The 22,069-nt window shown below is 40.0% G+C and overlaps 1 protein-coding gene across 1 annotated transcript in view; it reads right to left on the reverse strand.

The window, feature by feature from the left end:
• LOC126365935 (mortality factor 4-like protein 1) overlaps positions 1-22,069 on the reverse strand; it is a 121,688-nt gene that overhangs the window by 22,576 nt on the left and 77,043 nt on the right. The window contains exons 6-7 of the mRNA XM_050008706.1: positions 17,124-17,215; positions 16,603-16,705 (exon numbers count right to left, since the gene is read on the reverse strand). Of these exons, the coding sequence (XP_049864663.1) occupies positions 16,603-16,705; positions 17,124-17,215 (195 nt within the window). The remainder of the gene's footprint in view (positions 1-16,602; positions 16,706-17,123; positions 17,216-22,069) is intronic.

Here is a 22,069-nt window from a genome sequence, read left to right on the forward strand (position 1 = left end):
CACATGAAACAAGGAGGAAAATTTATCGAGAATGAAATATCTAACAGATGAAATAAATCATATTAACCTGACTGTAATTGTTGTTGCAAGAATAAATTCAGCAGCAAATCCGTAGTGGAGATAGTATAGATAGAAGTAAGTAGATGGTGGGACGAGCTGAAGTTCAAGAGCTGTACTGAATTGTGATTGCGATCTTTTATTTATGTATTAATTGCTGTTGTTACATATGACTTGCACCCTAGAAGATATTGCAGTCGGAGTTTCACACTTGTTCAAGCATGGCACTATGGAAAGGTTGGAGGTTTAATTGATATCAGCTTGGCTGAGAACTAGTCAAGTGCAGGACAGGGAGTATGGAGCGGACAGCGAATTAGGCTGTGCTGCAAACCATGGGAATCTACATAGTGTAGTTTGGCTTCTTATGAACATCTACCACATTTAAAATGGAGTTTGTCTGAATCTATTTGTAGTCAGAATAATTGAATTGACCTTAAAAATTGGACATAAACTGTAGTGCCTCGAGAATGTTTGATGCAAATTCTAGAGGCCCTCGGCTTTCCACCATATCGAACACCTGATATTTTACATACAAGAGAGTGAGAGACGGGTGAGGGTCTACCTCACACTGATGTGTATCAAGAGAGTGCCACAATGTGGACAAGGAAAAAATAGGAATGGTTGCTAAGATCGAAGAAGTGAAAGAAGACAGCCCCAAAGACAGGAAACACTTCCCACCCCCCTTTCCCCAGGATCCCTACTTCGCCGGTACTTGAGTGAAAAGCCAGAGGAGGCATGATGATAAACATTTCCTGTAGAGTATACATTCTCACCTTCACTTTTGAAGTCCCCGAAGAAAGATCTTAGCAATTCCTGTGCATCGGCAAATGGTGGATAATCAGGTGCACTTGTCTGCGAGGGTCGTTTGAAAGGTGTGGTGTGTGTGTGTGTGTGTGTGTGTGTGTGTGTGTGTGTGTAGTGTTAGCCATGTTTGTACCTACACTACCCACCCCTTTCAAAATCGATATCAACCATCCCCATCTACATCACATCTCATAAAAGGTATAAAATATTCTATACTAAATAGAAAATTACACACTATAATCAAATACAGGGTGTTTATAAATGAGTATCGGGGTTTCAACGCTTTATAATATTTATTATATTAAACTTACAGTTATAAATGATATGTTAAATGAAAGAGCAACTAAAAAAATGGTTCACATGGCTCTGAGCACTATGGGACTAAACATCTGAGGTCATCAGTCCCCTAGAACTTAGAACTACTTAAACATAACCAACCTAAGGACATCACACACATCCATGCCTGAGGCAGGATTTGAACCTGCGACCGTAGCAGTCACGCGGTTCCAGACTGAAGCGCCTAGAACTACTCGGCCACACCGGCCGGCCAAACTCAAACAGTTTTACCAGGAACCTTATAAATGTTTAATTTGTCTGTTAGAAAACTTTGATCCAACGACATTCTGTCACTGGACTTTTTGTAGCAAGCAGCAGTGCGGAAATGAGTCTAACGCCTTTCAAAAGTCGAGAAATATGGCATCAATCTGAGAGTTGGTATCTAGAACCTGTTGTATATCACGCACAAAGAGGGCCAGCTGTGTCTCTCATGACCACTGTTTCCTAAAATCATGCTGGCTTCTGCAGATGAGCTCCTCAGAGTCATTACTTTTTCACCAGTCGTCCTGTTTGTCTTTCCTGTGTCACTCATTTCTGTAGTTTTGCAGGTAGCCAGCATGAACACTTCTCTCTTGCTGCACCACTTGATGGCAAGAATTGCGTCAGTTGGCATAAACTCAACTTCTCCTTCTTTCAGTTACTTTTTTTAGCTTCGGAAAGTTGCACCTGTTCCTACATACAGTACCGCATGCTGCTGTTCTCTGGTTGTGAAGCCAGCGGAACAAGGCTGGACTTGTATACCAATTGTCAACATACAGGGTATGTCCACGTTCAAGGTATGGCTTCATTAATGTTGCCACAATATCAGCAGATTTCCCCAAATTATGGACTTCAATTTCTGTTGTTGTGTCTGTGTATACAATGAAATCTAAGACATGTCCAGTTTTACAGCTGCGCAACACAAATGTTTTGATTCCAAATCTACTTCGTTTTGAAGGACTGTGTTGTTTAAAAGATAAGCGACCTTTGTACAATAATCGGCTTTCATCGACAAAGAGTTGTCTGTATGGATTAAATGGACTGCGAAACGCCACACGAACTGTATCAATTATTTTCCTAATTTTAAACAAACAGTCATCTCCACAATTGGCCGAGTTGTCACTAAAATGCAACATTCTCAAAAGTAACATAAAACGGTCATGGGACAGAACTTTGTCAAAAATCGGAGAACTCAGAAGTACATCTCTGGACCAATATTCCTTTATTCTCAACTTTTTAACACGAGCCATGAGGAGCCAAATACCAATGAAGCTATACATAAAGTCCACGGGCCCCGTGGCAACGTGGAGTGCCGCGGCATAGCATGTCTGCAGTACTCAAAGGTTTAAGTACTTTTACAATAAATTCAGTTCCACAAATCTCTCAAAGTTCTTGCAAGCCCACCATCAGAATCTCAAGAGAGTAAGTAAGTATCTTTTTCTTTTCTTATAACATAATTCAACTGTTCCTAATAATGACTGAGGTAGCACCGTCACGGAGTAAGACGCGCTTGTTCTTTGTGCCGGGCATTTAGCTTCTGTGACGAGTGCGGCAACTACTCTAAACTGAAGGAAACACTTCATGGCATTCGCTTAAGAACTGCTACAAATTCGTCGGGCAATAGACCACGCCGCTCGAACTGTCAGCGCAACTGGCACTGCTTAGGGTATCCTACGACTTCCACATCATTGGCAATGGGTTATACACAATGCTGGTGACTTTGAAGGTCAGTAAAACTTTTAAACACGTATCTATTCTGTACGAGCTGTAAATAAATAGTTGCCACTATTAAAGTTACAATCCTCGTAATAAGGTATGACAAATCAGAGAGCTTCTAGAGAAAGACTCAAGAGTTTATTTTTCCCACACATTGTTAAGAAAGTGGAATGATAGACAAAAACAGTATGAAAGTGGTTCAAAGAACCCTCTGCCAGGCATGTTAGTGTGAATTGCTGAATAGATAAAGAAGATATCACTTGCACCGTGGTTATAAATGACTGGTTTGAAATTATCCAAAGAAATTGTTTTTGTACGTTTGGTGGAAAAACAAATGCTGTTAAAAACATGTAAAAACATCATGTTTGCAAGAGCTGTTGATAGATGCCAACAGAGAAAATGATGCAAGGCACTATATTGAGGACATAATAGTCACATCCTGAGCGTGAAAACAAAGATCCTAGTAAATTGTGTCTGAAAACAGAAAGTGTGTTCTATGTTTCAAACAATGTATTAGGTCACCAGATACTGTAGGCATCACTGAGGGGGTTGATAGTGAGGGTGGGGAGTGCCAACTCCAGTGAAGTTTTACCCTGACCTGCTGGAGGTTGAATGACCCTGCTGGAAAAAGTCGCCAACATATACAAAGTGAAGTGTTCGCTCTAAGAAATGGAGCGCACACTCGCTGTGCTTGTACTGCTTTTCAGAGATAACAGATTTGTACCTGGATTGTTGATGACCAGCAACCACTGCTGATCTCACAGCAATTACAGCACAAATGTTGTACTTTAAAAGTTAGCCGAGGCCAGCACCAACCCATTTGCTGGAAGCTGGTCTACATGTAAGGGTGCTGGTCACCAGGTTTCCTTTCACTTCTCATTGTACAGTTATCTCTGATATTGTAGCAAAACGCGTGGTAACGAGTGGCAACAAGTTATATTTACAAAGGCAAGATCAAAAGTTTTTAGCCTGGTACAAAGATGTCACCCTTATCAATAAAATTAAGTTTCTATTGCAGTGACACATTTTGTATAATAATGTAAGGAAGGTGTAAATATTACCACATTTACTCCATTATAACATGAGATTTTTCCTACTTTCATCATTAAAAAACTACTGGGTCGTCTTATACTGATATACTGAACTATTGCTTGTTTAATAGATTGATACAGGTGTTGACTTACATTTACCGGTGAAGCTTGGGCTATTGAGATCACATGCAGATCTATTTTGAAGGTTAGGTAGGGCAAATGAGACTCATGCTCTAACAGATTCAAGATTCCACATTACACCAAAGTGCTCGATACAGTACTGACCTTGCTCAGTCACGTGACATTTGTCTAGCACGGCATTAGTGCAAGGGATACGCGAGTAACTATGAACTAGCCAATATGACAATCTACTGCTCTGCTTAAAATTCAACAATTTCGTGAAATGCTGGAGGTCATAGAATTTAATGCTATTATCTTACAAACTCTTGCTGCATTTGAACAGGAATGCAGTAAGTCTTCAGACAAGTATAGATATTTTACACAAACATTTAAGGTGCTTGTTACATAAAGTTAACACTGAAAGGTGAAAATGTTGTCCTTCAAAAAACATAACTTGACTCCGAATGCAAGTCAGTATTTTATTATGAGATGTAGTAATGATTTACCAAGTGGGTTGCAAATGAGAAATTCGGTTGCTGTTCACGTCTTAGAATAAAGGATAAAAACATTACCAACTTTTAACCAGCTTCAGAATGAGATAGACAATCAGATGAAACAAGAAAGAAAATTAATCCACAGTTAAATGTCTAACAAACAAAATAAATCATATTAAATTGGCTATAATTATTATCACGAGAACAAATTACAGCAGCAAGACCCAGTGTGGAGATAGTAGCAACAGACATCAACAAATCTCAAGATGAGTGAAAGTTGAGAATTTTACTGTATCATGATTGGGATCATTTATGTAATATTAGTTAGTGTTGTTCCACATGACCTGCACCTTAGAAGATACTGCAGTCAGTGTTTCACAGTTGCTCAGCACAGCATCACAGGAGGGTTGGAGGGGGAACAGTGATACTGGCTTGCTTGAGAACTAGGATGGGTGCGGGGAGGGACATAGTGATCAGGCAGCAAATTGCATCATGCTCCCAACTACAGGAACCTATATCAATGCAGTTTGCCTGAATCCATTTGAACTAACTTTAAAATTGGACAAATACACAGACTGGTACACATCTCTGCAGGAGAAAGTAAAAGTATAGATAGATGTCAGTGGCATGTATTGATAATAGGATGATGGTGATTATTGAAAATACTGATATCACAGATGACAGGCTTAATAAGCAAAAAAGGTCATGTAGACAAAAATGAATGCAAATTATTCCTCTGTGTAATGATGTGGAAAGATTGCTCAATTAATGTAATGGATGTGAATGTTAACGTTTCATTAAGAAGCTGTTCCAGCATAACAACAAGTGCCGGCACAAAGATGAAGAACGCAATATCAGAGAAGGCTGTGAGATGACATCAGCCAATAGTTTCTCTGACTAGTACCACACCACGACAGGAGCGGCCTCGCTGACGAGAATATAAGCAACGCTCCTGGCAGCCTCGGCCAGGCAGTAGAAGACAGACGCTAGTAGAGCTGTTCCTTGCGACCCATATCCATTACTACCATTGATATTGTATATAGCAAAGGACACTGTTTGCATGTTGCCCATCGCTTGTGACACCATTGTAAACCAAAGTTAAGTACTGTCTATATACTTTATTGTAATACAAACCACTAATGTGAATTGCTTGAATTGCTGTATAGCTATCCGAGATAGCAGCATCTTTTAGGCACCCTGTAAGAAACGAGTGGGCAAGACCCCACATTGGCGATGAGTTACAAACAAATCCCGAGCCTGACGACCATGGAATTCTCGTTTTTTTTTTTCCCCCGGCACCTTAATTCTCTCTTGTTTTTCAGGGGCATTTCATCACTTTAACCATTTCTTTTGCTAATCAGTGTTTTCAGGTGGGGGTTGCCGAAATTTTCTTTGCTTTTGTCCTTGCTTGCCTTGTCTGTTTGTTGCACTTGTCTCTTCCAAAATGCCCACCCCACCTATTCCACTCCCTGCTGACGCACCACAGCCGCAAGTGTTAGTTACAATGCAGCTAAAGCAGATGCTTCAGTTCCAGATGCAGCAAATCTCCACCCTGCTCAACACAGTACAGAACCTACTAGCCAACGCTGTGCACCCAACGGAACAAGCGCCACCTACAGCAACACCTACTGCTATACCGCCTCTTTGACTGTTTTGTGAACAAGTGGAGGAATGGCTCAAGTGGTTGTCCCAATTTGAAGCCCACATCCTCGCTCACCCTGTACCAAGTACTGTGAAAAGCCATTATTTCTTATCCACAGTAGGAAGTGTGGTGTTCCGCCTTATCAACAACTTTTTCCTATCAACACTCCGAGTGAACTTGCTTACGACCAGATGGTACACTCACTAACTAACTAACTATTATGACCAACAAGTGAATGTAGTAGCAGCTAGGTTTCAATTCTTAAATTGCACAAAACAGTCAGAACAAACTTATCGCAAGTGGGTAACAGATTTGCAGTGTATGACAAGGAACTGCAAATTCAAATTTGCTTGCAGTGCTTTATATTCAGATGTTATGTTGCATGATGCAATCGCGTACAATATACCTGATGTCAAACTCAGAGATCAGATTTGGAAACAGTCCGATCCATCATTTCAGCAGGTAGTGCAAATACTAGAGCAATACAATTCAGGTGCCCTGTCAGCTGATAAATTTGAGCAGCCAGCTATTTTTCAGCTTGAGTTCCTTATTTGTGATCGGTCCATCCAGCGGCAGCTTGCGCTAGCCATGCCGAGTAAACACTTTATGTGTCCTGTAAGCCATTCACTAAACAGGCGGCTACACAGCCGAACAGAAATGTCTCTTTCACTTGGTGTTATTCACGGCACAAATGCCAAGACTGCCCCTCCTGACAAGCTTAGTGTCACACTTGTGGTCGGAAAGGACATGTGCAATCTATATGTTTGCAATGGAAAAGATATAAGAATTCGGCCTACTCACAAAAATCTAGTCACAATGCCCACGTCATTAATGCAGTATATTCCAAGACTGCAACTAGCAAGTGTGCAGTTTCGTCAGTGATACCTGAGCCAAACAAACTTTTGGTTCAGTTACTTCTTTGTGGAAAATTTTAGTTGGACATGGGTGCCTCTGTCACACTGCTAAATCATCACACATATGAACTGTTAGGCTTCCCATAGCTGTCTAAAACTATGACACAACTGACGGCTTATAATGGACAAGGCATTCCTGTTATCGGAACGTACTTTGCCTGCCATGTATTGCTCGCATACGCGATTAGTGACTTTTACAGTGCTACAATCACGCTATGGTCAGAACATATGTGGTCTTGATTCTTCTGATTTGTTTGGCTTTAACACTGAGGCCTATGTGTTGTCAGTGTCTGCATTTCACGCAAAAAGCAGTGTTTTAGCTTGCTAAAAGACTTCCTGGAACTCTTTTCTGAAGGTTTAGGCAAGGCTCACAATTTTGCAGCACATATTACTTTGGAAGACAATGCTCAGCCGAAATTTTGCCGGGCCAGAACAGTTCTCATTGCAATACGGGACAAAGTTGCAGATGAACGTAAAGAATGGCGGAGGAATTGCGCTAATATCCGCTAGTCAATGGGCAAGTCCACCGGTTAAGTCTACGGTTAACCCACAAACTGTCATTGATACTTATCCATTGCCACGCCCAGAGGATTTCATGCACAGATTAGGAGCGAAACACGACTTTTCAAAAACTGATTTGTGCGATGCATATCTTCAACTATTGCTTAATGAAGAATCTCAAAAAGTGTGTGTTGTGAATACTCATTTGAGTTTGTTTAAATATTTGTGTTTGCCTTTTATCAGTGCTTGTGCGTCCACCATTTTCCAATGGTATTTTGGTATTTGGAACAGCTGACTGCACAAGTGCCAAACTGTTCAAACTGTTTGGACAACATTGTCGCAGCAGGTAGTACACCTGAAGAACATATTGCAAATTTGTGTGCTTTGTTTCATGTGTTATCTGATGCAGGAGTAAAGTGTAGACTGGACAAATGTGATTTTTTTAAACCTGAGTTGCAATATCTTGGTCATGTCATAAACAGCCAAGGTGTACATCCTTTTCAGTTGCATTTGTTAGCAGTACGAGATTTGCCAGTTTCTCACAATGTCACGGAATTACAGACAGTTTTAGGGAAAATGAACTATTGTATTCAGTTCATACCAAATGCTGCGCAAAACGCAGCTCACTTGCATCACAAGAATGCCCCCTTTGTCTGGACAGATGAGTGCCAAGTAGCTTTTCAAGACCTTAAAGATGCATTGCTCAGTGATCGATGCTTAGTTCACTTTGATCCTGACAAACAAGTTGTATTGCAAGTCGATGCTTCCTCTTATGGAAACGGTGCAGTACTTTCACACAGAACCGGTGATAAAGACAGGCCTATTGTTTTCTCATAGAAGTGTTGTCCAAAGATCAGTGTGACTATTTACAAATTGAAAAAGAGGCTTTGGCTATTGTGTACGGTGTCACTAAATTTCACCACTATTTGTATGGCAGAAAATTCTATTTAGTAACAGATTATAAGCCTTTGCAGTCCTTGTTTCATCTGTCGAAACCAGTTCCTGTACGAACTGCCCAAAAATTGCAAAACTGGGCTTTGTTGTTGTCTCAATACCAGTACAAGATTGTGTATCATCTGACAGCTTAACAGGGTAATGCGGACGCACTTTCACGTCTTCCAATTGGCCCTAACACAGGCTTTGACACTTCTGCATCTTGTTGTCACATTGATGCTCAGAATTCTGAATTGCTTCAATCTTTTCCACTGAATTATAGGAAAATTGCACAGGCCATGGAAGCTGATTCAGTTTTGAACATTTTGCTAAAATACATTTGCACATTTTGGCCTCATTCCTTGAACAGCATAAAAAACACTTTAGTGCGCCAATACTTTGCCCGTCGGCATATCCTCGCTGTACAGCAAGGTGTAATTCTTGTTCAATATGACGGTGGACAGTCACGTCTGTTGATCCCTAAAGCTTTGCAAAAAGAAGTGTTGCAGTTACTTCAACAAGGACATTGGGGGATTGTTCGTACGAAGCAGCCTGTTGACACTGTACTTGGCAGGGTATGGACACCCAAATAGAACAGATGACATCACAGTGTCACGCATGTGCGGAAAATCAGTACATTCCTCCACTAAAATACTCTGCTTGGCCTAAGACACAACCACCATGGCAAGATGTGCACATAGACTTTGTGGAACACTTGTTGGTTGACTCATACAGCAAGTTTCCTTTTGCTGTGCCAATGAACTCAACGACGTCACGTAGCACAATTCAGGTGTTGTCATCAATTTTTTACCTCAAAGGTTCACCCGAAGTACTAGTGTCAGATGATGGCCCTCAGTTCACATCAAATTAATTTTAAACATTATGTGAACGCAATGGCATACATTATCTCAGTAGTGCATCGTTCCATCCACAGTCAAATGGCGAAGAGCAACATTTTGTTAGAAAATTCAAGCAGCAGATGGCCAAACTTTGCTCCGCACACACCAGGGATCAAGCACTGTAAGTGTTTCTCGCCTCCTATCGTTCGCACCCAGGAGATGGACCATCGCCGGCATAATTGTTTCACGGCTGCCGCCATTGGACACTGCTCCACCTACTCCACCCTCCTCAGCATCCAGCACCAAAGGAAGGCCGAAGTATCACTTAGCACCACACAATATTGTCATTTGCAGGGTTTTTAGCAGCAGCAGACTGTGGGCACAAGGCGAGATTGTCCATCGACTTGGCGCTTGCATGTATCTTCTTTCAGGTCCAGATGGCGGGCTGCACCGACATCAAAATCAGCTTCATCTGTGTCATGGGCACGATGATCTTTCAGTATCTCTTCCCCCAGATTCATGGATCCAGATGGCAGCGTGGCCGCAAGCAGCCACCAGAGGGTGTCATCACGACAACTCGGGATGACCCCATGGAGACGGCGCCTTCCCCTCCACTCGTCTTATCGGTGGAAGGGTGGCCCCGCCCACACCGCAGCAGTCGCCACCTTCATCTGGTTCATGGCATCAGGAGGTGGATGCGTACCCTTCTCATAGTTTTCCAGGAGACATTTCCGCCAGAGCAAATGCCGGATGGTGGGGTACAACCGGAAGCTTGACATTTTCTGTAGCCACAGCTTCCATTCCAGCGATGCGCACACCCTTCTGACTCCCCCGCCGTGATGGAACTCCCGTCACTTTGGGGAGAGGGGGGACATTCCGGCGTAATGACAAGTGCCGGCACACAGATGAAGAATGTAGGAGCAGAGAAGGCTGTGAGATGATGCTAGCCAATAGTTCGCTGACTAGGACTGTACGACGACAGGAGCTGCCTCTAGCCGAAGAGAATATAAGTGCTGTTCCTGCCAGTCTCAGCTGGACAGCAGAAGACAGACACTAGTAGAGCTGTTACTTGTGATCCATATACATTACTTGCATGGACACTGTATATACCAAAGGACATTGATTATTTGCATGTCACCCATTGCTTGTGACACCATTGTAAACCAAAGTTAAGCATTGTCAATTGACTTTATTGAAATAAATACCATTAATGTGAATTGCTTTAATTGTTGTATAGCTATCTGAGAAAGCAAAATCCTTTAGGCACCCTATAAGAGATGAGTGGGAAGGACACCACAGAAGTAATACTTCTTAACTGTGTACTCGCGAGCTAGTTTGAATTTACATTTTCAGCCCCAAGATTCCAGCCTCCAGAGATGAAGTCAATGATCAAGAATAACCACAGCACATAACTACGGCAAGTGAAAAAGGAATCTCAGGTGATCGTACTGTGATTCCTGTACCATTACAGCTTAAATTCTAACTACAAATTAACTGAGACAGATCCCAGGTAACACTTCAACTTCTGAGGGGAGGGGGAGGGGTGGGAGAGACATTTAAGAGCAAATGTAACACAACTGTTGGCAGATTCTTCTGCTCACTCCCATCTCAGATGAAGCCTATAAGGCTCTTGTATTACTAATATATTTTTTTACCTGACTCTGCCTTTGAATGACATTTGTTCGAGTCGATGTTAAACTCAGAAAGCAAGGGGGGGCAGGGGGCATCTGTTGTTTCTTTCCCCAACGAAATAAAGGTATGTTCTAAAGAGAAACAGCTGAGCCATCACAGAAGTACACACTGTCTAGAGGTCACTCTTGACAGGACACTCCGCTTTAAAGAGCACTTCCTAAGAACTGCTGTTAAGATAGAGAAAAGAAATAACTTTTTGCAGAAATCTTGTGGTATGACATGTGGTTCATCAGCTCCAACAATAAGAATTTTTGCTCTTGGACTGGTGTACCCTGTCGCAAAATATTGTGTTTCAGTCTGGATCAACACACCATACACCAAACTCGCTGACATGCACAGCTCAACCAGAATGTAAGCATCATCTCCAGAACAATCAACATTCCAACTTTCTTCCTGCCTATTCTCGGCCATAATGCTCCCTCATTTTTGTGGTAAGAATCTGTTCTCAAGCACCAGTTACAAGGTGCAAAATTTTTGATGGACAATGGATAATATAAACAAATCTATAGCTAGAAATATGGCAGAACAATACTATCCCAGAACAACTTAAGATGCTCTGCAACTCATTCAAGATGCCAGGTTTTGAAGGTCATTGCAAGATCAAGTTTGCACTCTACAGAATAAGGAAAAATAGTGGAGAATATGCTCACTCAATGTACATATGGGAAGCAACAATGTTGCGCAGCTGTGACTGAGGTGTAGAATAAAAAACAGTTCAGTATAGCACACCTGCGTGCCTAAAATGATCATTTCCAGCCAACACACAAGAGTTCCTGATGGCAAAAAAGATGTAAATTAAATATATTTAGTTGTTGGATGTATGTCTGTGACCTTATGTGCGTTGTAAATACTGTACAATTAATTGACTAATACCTATGCATTTTTCTGTGTGTTAAATATGTGTAAACATTTTATTAATGGGAAAGGATTTTTCTTGTGTAATGTGGTACTAGCCAAATGCTACATAAATGAATAAACCACCTCCATTAACATTCTTTCATTTAGAAGGGAAAAACCATACTACATACCACCTTCATTGTAATATTTTACAATGAATTTTTTTCTTCTGCAATAAAGAAGTGTACCAGAATATATCCCAAGATACAAATTTACAGAACACTTAATTAAAATTTCCAATGTCCATGAAAAATAGTTAAGAAAAGCGCATGCTTCCAGTTTAAACCCTTAACAATGTATTGAATTGACTTTAAATTGATTTTTTTTTTCACCGTATGTGTTGTTCCTAACTGTTCGGTTAGGACCAGTGGAGTGCACAATTAAATGCACAGGACTTTGCAAAGTTCAGTTACAGTCTATTTCAGCAAAAAAAGGCAATTTTTAAGTAATTTTTACTTATGGTGAGTTACAAATTTAAAAAATCATCCATTCCCTAGTCAAGAATATAATACCACAATTTACGATGGAGTGCATAGTATCAAATTGATCCCATCATTTATTCACTTGCTTTTTTCTCATTAAATTTCCTAATTTAACTCTTTATTAATACAAATACATTTACTGAAAGACAAGGACGACATAAGACCACAATAAAAATAGAAATATTAGTGATTCAAGTGTCTCATCATTGGTCTGTGGTAACAAATAAAGAATTTTACCACAGTCTCAACAAAAAGTTTCAACGTGAAACAGATTGACTTTCGACACATTTTGTAACAGCATTTTTATCAGTCTTCCTTCTTTTTTTTCTCTTTTTTTTATTTTACTATGCGAGTATTACATTTCTTCCGATTCACCCCAGTTCGTTTTCTTCATTTTTGATTTGTCTTCTGCTTCTTCTTCTCCTCATATGCACCTACAATTTTTTTTGTTCTGCTGAAGACCAATATGAATTATAGGCAGTCAAAGACTGTGAACTTGTGAGTGTGAGCTGCGTTTGCATGAGTGTGTGTATGTGTATGTTGTCTATTCTGATGAAGGCTGTTTGTCCAAAAGCTTTGTTTGAAGGTCTTTTTGTTGTGCCTATCTGTAACTCACCATCTCCACTACATGGTGAGTAGCAACTACCCTTTTCATAATACTGTGAGTGTTCCATTCTGGATTTTTCATTGTTGGATGTTGTGTAAGGTATCCCTTGCTTCAGATGCCTTTTTTGTAGTTCCCAAAATTTATTACTCATATCAATGACCCCACTCATACTGAACATGGGGAAAAAAATAGGTCTGGTAAAATGACACGCATTTATTGCAACATTCCACAGAGAGGCGAGCTTATCTGTAGTGTCGATTCCATCTTTAGTGCCTTCATAATACAGGTATGTTACAATGGATTGCTTCTCTCCTGTTTCAGCATCAAGCTTGATGCCAGCATCAGACACTTTTCTCTTTAACTATACCACAGCTTTTCTTGAAGCCAAAAAGTGAACTGCAGAAGACCTACCTTTACTGATAGTAAACTCTGGAGGAATCCCACACTAGTTTTTCTTCATTGTCCCAACATAAGAAATATTTTTTGTTTCTAGGTCCTCTAGCAAGCTGATACAGTGAACCACATTTCAACCAGACTGACAAATAGGTTCACAAGTCGCAGAACAACATCCAAATGTTTGTTGCTTACGAGGTATAATCCTTCTGGTTGAAATCCTAAGCATATTTTCAAATTATACAGGTAAAATAGCTGGAAACAACAAGAGCTTATACAAAGGAGGTCAGAAACAGCCTGAAAAGCTTGTAAGGGGTGTTGAAAGGGAGGTTGTGCTGGAAAAAAAAAATTGTTCAGAGAAACATTTGATACTTTACACTATTTCTGAGTTAATTAGCTTTGAAGTTAGCCAATCAGGCCGCTTCATGCAAAAACTGACGTGACCTGTAGGTTGCAATTAGTGTCAATTGTTCTCATCACGTAGACGACAGGTCGGCAACTGGCAGTCCGAGGGCTGCATCTGGTCCGCGATTGGTTTCATTTTGGCCCATGGACGAAATTCCCTAAAATGAACATTTTCTCAAAATCGTGTGTTTCGAGGCACAGTTTGTTGGCGTGGCTTGTCGGGAAACAGGTGCTCTTCATATCTGTTCATTTCCTCATAAACATTTAAGTCACAGACACTATAATTTTGACTTTATGCTCTAGGAGTGTTGTTCTGTTGTGATGATGTGGCACACTAGCTTAAGTAGGTCTGTGAATCAGGTCCACAGACCACCAAAGGTTGCCCATGCCTGGTGTAGACAATAGCACATGAGACAACTCAGCGTTTGGCTTTGCTTTGATCCTTACTACCACGCCGGGTCCATTTCTTTCTTTTTAATTGCTCTCTTGTTTGGTTTTAGGAAATCAAATGAAGAACACATTTGGTGACACTGCCTCTCACAGGCCGCTTCAATTTGAGCGCACAATGGCCTAATTGACTAACTTCAATGATAATTAACTCTGAAACAGTCCAACATGTCAAATGTCTTAACAATTATTTCTCAGCACAATCTACCCCAAAACACCCTTACAAACTTTACAGACTGTTTCTGACCACCCTGTATATTTATGCTACTTTCATTTGGTTTTCTGTATGTATATGTAGTGGCATCTTTCATGGATTGCTTCCTGTTTATACCGTAACAGTTTCACTGAGAGTATGGAACTTCTGACAACTCTGTATAAACACAGAAAATATTTCCCAAGTCACTGCCATCTTATGTAATGTCCCCTTTGATCACAAGTCACAAGATTGTCACCTAATGGGGGAGTGGGAAACACTGTGTGTTCATCACGAGGCATAATTTTTTTTAATACCTTCCTCACCCATTCCCCTAAGATTCTCTAAGCTTTGTCTGTTACTTTTGTTAACACTAACCAAAAACAAGAGACCAATGAAGGTTTTGAGTTCAATAACATTTACTAGTTTTATGTCTTTCTCGTACTGAAATGAAGCTTTGATGATATTAATATTGTGATTTGCATACAGAACTATAATGGGCAAAATGTCATAATCTAAGAGGCAAATCCAGCATTCCATAAGAGTTTTCGCCAGTTCTGCCATACTCAAAGATGAACGTAACATTTGAACATTGTGGGCCCAGAAACATACGCTCTGTGATAGTGGAACTTTATTCCATTTTGTCACTTTGTTCCTACCAATACAGTGATGGTCATTTTCCTGAAGTACTTCCTTGCCATCTTCACTGTCATCTTCCTCTGTTTCTGAATCTCCCTGCAGAAATTCAGTTCCATTATCACAATCTATATCCATTTTGTCTTCAAAATTCTCTTGAATTTCATTATTATCCTCTATAAACATCTCTTGGATTTCTTTGTAATGTTTTAGGTTGGGAATAGTATACATCTTACTGTAGCCATTCACAATCAAGTATATCGTACCTCAAATGATAATATTTTGGTAAAATAATGCTATCAGATGTATTGTATCAATTTGATACTTGTTATTCATACAGCCATAACAAAGATTTCAAAAAGAAAGCAAACATTGTGTTTTACATTCCTAAGCTGCTTTGTACTAACGAAATTATGCTAAGAACCAAATAAGTGTACTATATAAATGAAATGTAGTCAGGTTCAGTGCACAACACTGATAAACCAGCACATATCACCATAACAGAGCAGTCTCTTCGATACTGAAGTGCACAACAACAAAAAGGCTTTGGATAAGTGGCATTTCTAGCAAAAAGACATGATTGCTTTCGACTGTTGACAAACAACTGACAAAATTTAAAACTACGCCAGTCTCACCAGCCACGCCTAACAAAAGGTTAATGAGTAAGCCATGGAGAATTTATTTATGTGATCAGATCTATAATTTGTAGAAATGAAACGAAATGATCGTGTGGCATTGATGGCCAGCAGCCACCATGCAGTGAAGTTCGGCTGCCAAGTTGAAAGTCTTATTTCGATCGACGCCACACTGGGTGATTAGTGTGACAATGATGAGGATGAAATATGATGAGGAAAACACAACACCCAGTACATGAGTGAAGAAAAATCTCCAACTTGGCTGGGAATCGAACCTGGGTCCGTTGCATGGTAGGCAAACATGTTAATAATACTCTATGTTAGTTATCAAAGAAAAGTGTAGCTACCAAAATATAGAGTTGTGAAACAATTACTAACAAAGAGATAGAGGGGCTGGCCAGTACTTACCTCAGCTCAGTACAGCCGATAGAAACACAAAAAACAACCGAAAATTTAAGCTCCTAGCTTTCGGAATAAATGTTCCTTCATCAGGGAGGAGAGAGGGGAAAGAAAAGGAAGAAGGGAAAGTGGATTTAGTTACTCACAACCTAGGTTATGAAGCAACAGGGAAAGGGTTTTTCCTTTCCCTGTTGCTTCATAACCTAGGTTGTGAGTAACTAAATCCACTTTCCCTTCTTCCCTTCCTTTCCCCTCTCTCCTCCCTGATGAAGGAACATTTATTCCGAAAGCTAGGAGCTTAAATTTTCGGTTGTTTTTTGTGTTTCTATCGGCTGTACTGAGCTGAGGTAAGTACTGGCCAGCCCCTCTATCTCTTTGTTAGTAATTGTTTCACATCTTTATATGAGATTTTCCATTAATTAGTTAAAATCTAGAGTTGCATTCACTCACCTCACTGTACTGAGGTCTCTCCCACTTGTATAGAAGCTGCGTGCCTAACATCACATTGAAATATTCACGAATTCCATTGATAACCTCAATAACAGCACTTTCTCTAAAGAAGAAAACATATATTAGATATTGTGATTTTGCTAGTAATACAGACAACATAATTCAGATGAACTGATGTATACATAAGGCAGCACAGAATCCAAAAATTCTAGAAATTTGACTGATATTTGATAAAATATAACACAGTATTTGATTATGAAACTGGAGATCCATGGAGAGGAAACCAAATGTAAATTCATTGTTTCATCCTGTAATCAACAATGAGCAAATAGCTGTACGGTAGTACACCACAAAAATCAGAAACTATTACTACTATAATTTTATTAAGCTCGACCACATTTATTGGTGTCCAAACTGAATGATATTCAACTTTATTGCATCAGCAACTAAAAGCTGCAATTGTGTTTGTTTGTGGCAGTACTTAAATATGGGCTGAATAAGATATTCATATAGGTACTTACTTGTATGGTGTGTTACTTTTACTTGAAGTTTTCAGTTTCACATATGCATCCAGGATCTGGTCAACACTTATCTTCGCAGGTAGGTCAACAAGCTGGAGAGGAAGCAAATGAAGAGAACAATTAAGGGATTTAACTTAAAATTCTCAGTCAACAGACACACCAATTCTACATTCCAATTCTGGTGTATTACATCAATTGGTTACATAAGAGATAAATAATTGAAATCAAATAAGGACCTATTTTTGTTGTAAGGTTGGCATCATCCATAACCTGGTCTCCCAATCTGACACTATGATTCAAATCATAAAATTAAAATATACCAAGCTGTACTCAAACATCTGGGTCTTAAGCACTTTTTAAAAAGAGAGAGAGAGAGAGGGGGGGGGGGGGGGGGCGGTTACAGTCTGGTTTGGAGCTGAGCGAAAGCTAAGGTCGCAGGTTCGAATCCTGCCTCAGGCATGAAAGTGTGTGATGTCCTTAGGTTAGTTAGGCTTCATTAGTTCTAGGTTCTAGGCGACTGATGACCTCAGAAGGTAAGTCACATAGTGCTCAGAGCCATTTGAACCATTTTTGAGAGAAGACCATCCAGGAGTTTGAAGGAAGCTTGACCTCTGAAGGTTCTGTACAAGTTTCATTATTTATGTAGATAGTTCATCTGCATGTTCTGATGAGTGAGCTTGGGAGTAAGAAATATGTAATGTAAATGACTATCTTCTGACTGCATTGATTTGGAAGTTTAAATTTATTTACAATTACAAGGAACAATAGACCTCAGAATTAGACATACCGTATTTACTCGAAACTAAGCCGCACTCGAATCTAAGCCACACCTGAAAAATGAGACTCGAAATCAAGGAAAAAAAATTACCCGAATCTAAGCGGCACCTGAAATTTGAGACTCAAAATTCAAGGGGAGAGAAAAGTTTTAGGCCGCAACTCCAAATCGAATCAAAGTTGGTCCATAGTAATTGAGTCACAATTTAGGTCGAATGAATGACGATACAGCTACAGTAGTTTGGTTCGAATAGTAAGCTTAGCAGTTAAGCTTTACCAGGTTTGCTATGCGTCAGGCGCTCCGTCCGTATTTATACGGGTACTCTTCCATTTTCACATGCTTCGTCTGGTTTGAATTGATTGCTTATTTTTCTTTGATCTGATAAGTGCCGTTCTCTTTGTTATAGGTGTTTATGTGACTCTAAGCTGAAAATGAATTATTGTACTGTGTCATGCATTGTTTGTCGCATTCTGATAATGAGTGTTTACGACCTGCCGCCGCTCGCGGCATGGCTTGCTTTTGTGCGCACTACCACCGCTTTTTAAAAAAAAGGGAAGAAGAAGAAGAAGAAGAAGGAAACGTCTCATTAGCGAAACAATGGCAAGAGACTGCCATTTGTTTTCTTTGATAATGATCAACAAGAACCAAATAATAGACTGCATATGATAGAAGATGTTCTGAACGAGAGTTTAGCGAAAATTTTTCTCCGTTTGAAAATCTTTGCACATGCCTCTTTCGTACATTACATCCTGCACAGAAATTAGAGTCGTCTTAGATTTAAAAATCTAGTCAATTGCTGTGCTTCATTTCTGACGGTATCACTATTAGGCATAAGAATAATATGAATATAAACATGACATGATATGTATATTCTTCCGCGTTTGCTGTTGTCTCACTCTAGTTTTGTAGTTTATTAGGCAGACAGAATTTAAATGAGATAGCAGCAAACACGAAAGAATACATGGCAAAATGTTTATATTCGTATTATTCTCATGGTGAAGAGAATACTGCATGTGATTCACAATTCATAAAAGTTCCTATCTGCAACCATCTCTTCTCACATGTAGGAAAAAATTCAGAACGTAGAGTTGGGCAGTTGGCCATATTGACAAACATCCCAAACAGGTTTTGCAAGTCGGATTTTCGCTGCCACATTCGAAGATGAACAATACGGAATTTGTATTTACTTCATTGGATAATGTATAAAAATGCAATGGTCGAAACTTGGGGCGGAGAAAAAAGCTCGTCTTCCACCTTTTTTTTAATTTATTTACTGACGCAGAGGTTTTGGCTCCAATATTTATCTTTGTGCCTGCAAAGCATGCCTGTGTAGCGCTACATATATTCGACGGAAGAAGTTAGTTGTGGCAGCACCTACCAACATTTTTCAGAACTTACGCTTACTTTGCACTCGATTCTAAGCCGCAGGCGGTTTTTTAGATTACAAAAACCGGAAAAAAAGTGCGGCTTAGATTCGAGTAAATACGGTACATTTTAACTTGATACCTCTACCCGTTTATGAGAAAAAGGGGTGTTGACAGGCAGGCAGGCAGGCAGGCAGGCAGATGGGTAACTGATCCTAAAGGGGCTTCACCATGGAACCTCAATCAGTACTGTAGTAGAAAGGAACTTTTCACTCCCTAGTTTCTGCCACACAAGACTCTTGAGAATATTCAAGGCTTTCTATGTTCCCATTTTCAGGTTGTACAGATGCACAGACAGGCAAGCTTTAAGCTTTGTATGAGATACAAATATCTCCCAGAGTTTCAAACATTTGGAATGGTGTTTATAAGTTGCAAACCAAGGCTAGTTAAATATTCATTATTCACCACTGAAACTGACACCAACAGTTGTTTTAAACAATTCCTCAAAGCATAAATGTAAGATAGTAGTTGTGTTGGTGGAAAGAGACTAGTGGGTCATAAAATCATAGACAGCAGGTCTTTTTTCCTTACTCATCTGCATTAACTTACATTTTTATACATTTACAGATAGCTGCCATTCATCACACCAACTATAAATTTGTCTAAGTCATCAGTCACTCGATGATGATACCTTCATGTAGTCACAGCATCATCAGCAAGCAATTGCTGATTTTTATCCACCCTGTCCGTCAGATCCTTTATGTATATAGAAAATAACAGCAGTTCTATCACACTTTCCTGGAGCACACCTGATGATATCCTTGTCTCTGCTGAACACTTACTGTTGAGAATAACATACTGGATTCTATTACTTAAGAAGTCTTTGAGCCACTCGTGTACCTGGGAACCTATTCCATATGTTTGTACCTTTGTTGCCAGTCTGCAGTGGGGCACTGTACTGGCAGTTTCCGGTGATTAAGGGTGGCAGTGTGGTACTGGTGTGCAAGACTCACACTCCCCCCTTGAATATCGAACTTACTGGGAATTGCTTCATCGATCTTTACAGGATAGCCGGCTGTAATGTTCTGCCCAACTTCTTCTCCGAAGATAGGATGCTGCTTTGGAGGGATTGTCTATACTTTTAATATAACTCCGTACCCTTGAAAATATTTTGAACTGAATCCCACTGTATTTTCATCACACATAACAGTTTTCATACAACTAAACATTTCTCGTAAGTTTGGCACTAACAGACAGAAACTATCACATTCATTTTTCCATAAATACAATCTACACATCTCTCAAAGTTTAACAAGACAACTGTCCGGACCTTACGAAAGTAAGTGAATGAATAAATAAATAAGTAATTGTCTCATCTCTTCTTTCAACAACATTCAAATGTTCACACAATAATGCTTGACATCGCACGGAGCACAGCGTGTTTATTCCTTGAGCTGGACGTGTAACATCTTAGGCTGGCTTGGCGACTACCTGCCCGCGCTGATCATCTGTCCGATACACGTCCGTCCTGCACACACATTATTGTGGTGCAGTAGACACAGTTCTACTTTATCACACTCATCGCTAGCATAACGCGTGTTCGAGATGGTGGAACTACAGGTCTCTAGAATTTACCCAGAAATTCTTGAGGCACTACACTGTGTCAAATGGTTTTTGTAAACCTAGAAATATGGAGTCAGCCTGTTGCCCTTCATCCATAGTTTGCATATATCACATGAGACAAGGGCAAGCTGAGTTTCACATGAGCAATGGTTTCTAAAACAATGCTGATTTGTGGACAGAAGCTTTTTCGTCTCAAGGAAATTTGTTATATTTGAACTCAGAATATGTTTAAAAATTCTGCTGAAAAGTGATATTAATGATATTGGTCTGTAATGTAGCAGGTTCATTTTTTAGCCATCTTATGAGCAGGAGTAACCTGCACTTTTTTTCCAGTCTCTTAGGACTTTGAGCTGGCAGTCGCGATAAATGCAAGCTACGTAAGGGGCCAGTGCCATAGGGTACTGTCCGTAAAATTGAAATGAGATTCCATCCAGACCTGGTGGCTTACTTTCCACTCTTTCAGTTGTTTCTCTGCACCAAGAAGCATCTTGAAAGGCAGCTTACACTAAGCTAAATTACCAACAATTTCTGAGCACTGTCTGTCTGAAGGTGACACGATTTCTGCTACTTTAGAATCAACATAGGATGCCGGTTTGCGACTCATCAAGTGTCATTGCTAGGCAATGTAATTGATGCAAGCAAGATGAGACAGTTAACTTTGATTTTAAGAAGGGAATCAAGATAATACTTATGTCAAGATCTAGTCCCTGTTATCAAATGTAGTTAAAAAGGCCAAAGAGAAACTCTTTAGACACATTTCTAAGGCGGAACAGAATACTACAAAGTACACCAGTTAGCTTCAATGGAACACACCATATGGATTCGAGTTTGCACACATATAATGGGCTATTAATAATACCAGAAGGAAAATTCACCACAGAAATCTATACAATTATTATATACCACTGTACTGTTGAAGTCCAGATGCATTATTTTTTACAGCCTTTTTCTGATATGGCAGAGCGGGTTCCTTGTTGTTACCTGTTATGTAATAAACATGTTCTGCCATTTTGTGGACTCCATCCATAGTCTGATCCATGAGTGATGGCAGCTAGCGCAGCTCGAGACATGGGTGGTGATTGCAGTGTCGCTGGTTGCAAGTGACGGTTGAGGAATGCACATACCTGTGCTCTGGGCTTTGAGAAAGTTTGTATACTGCAAATAATGTCTCTCACTTGCTTGTG

The sequence above is a fragment of the Schistocerca gregaria genome, chromosome 4 (genome assembly GCF_023897955.1).
Source record: "Schistocerca gregaria isolate iqSchGreg1 chromosome 4, iqSchGreg1.2, whole genome shotgun sequence".
In the NCBI taxonomy this organism is placed as follows: Eukaryota; Metazoa; Arthropoda; class Insecta; order Orthoptera; family Acrididae; genus Schistocerca; species Schistocerca gregaria.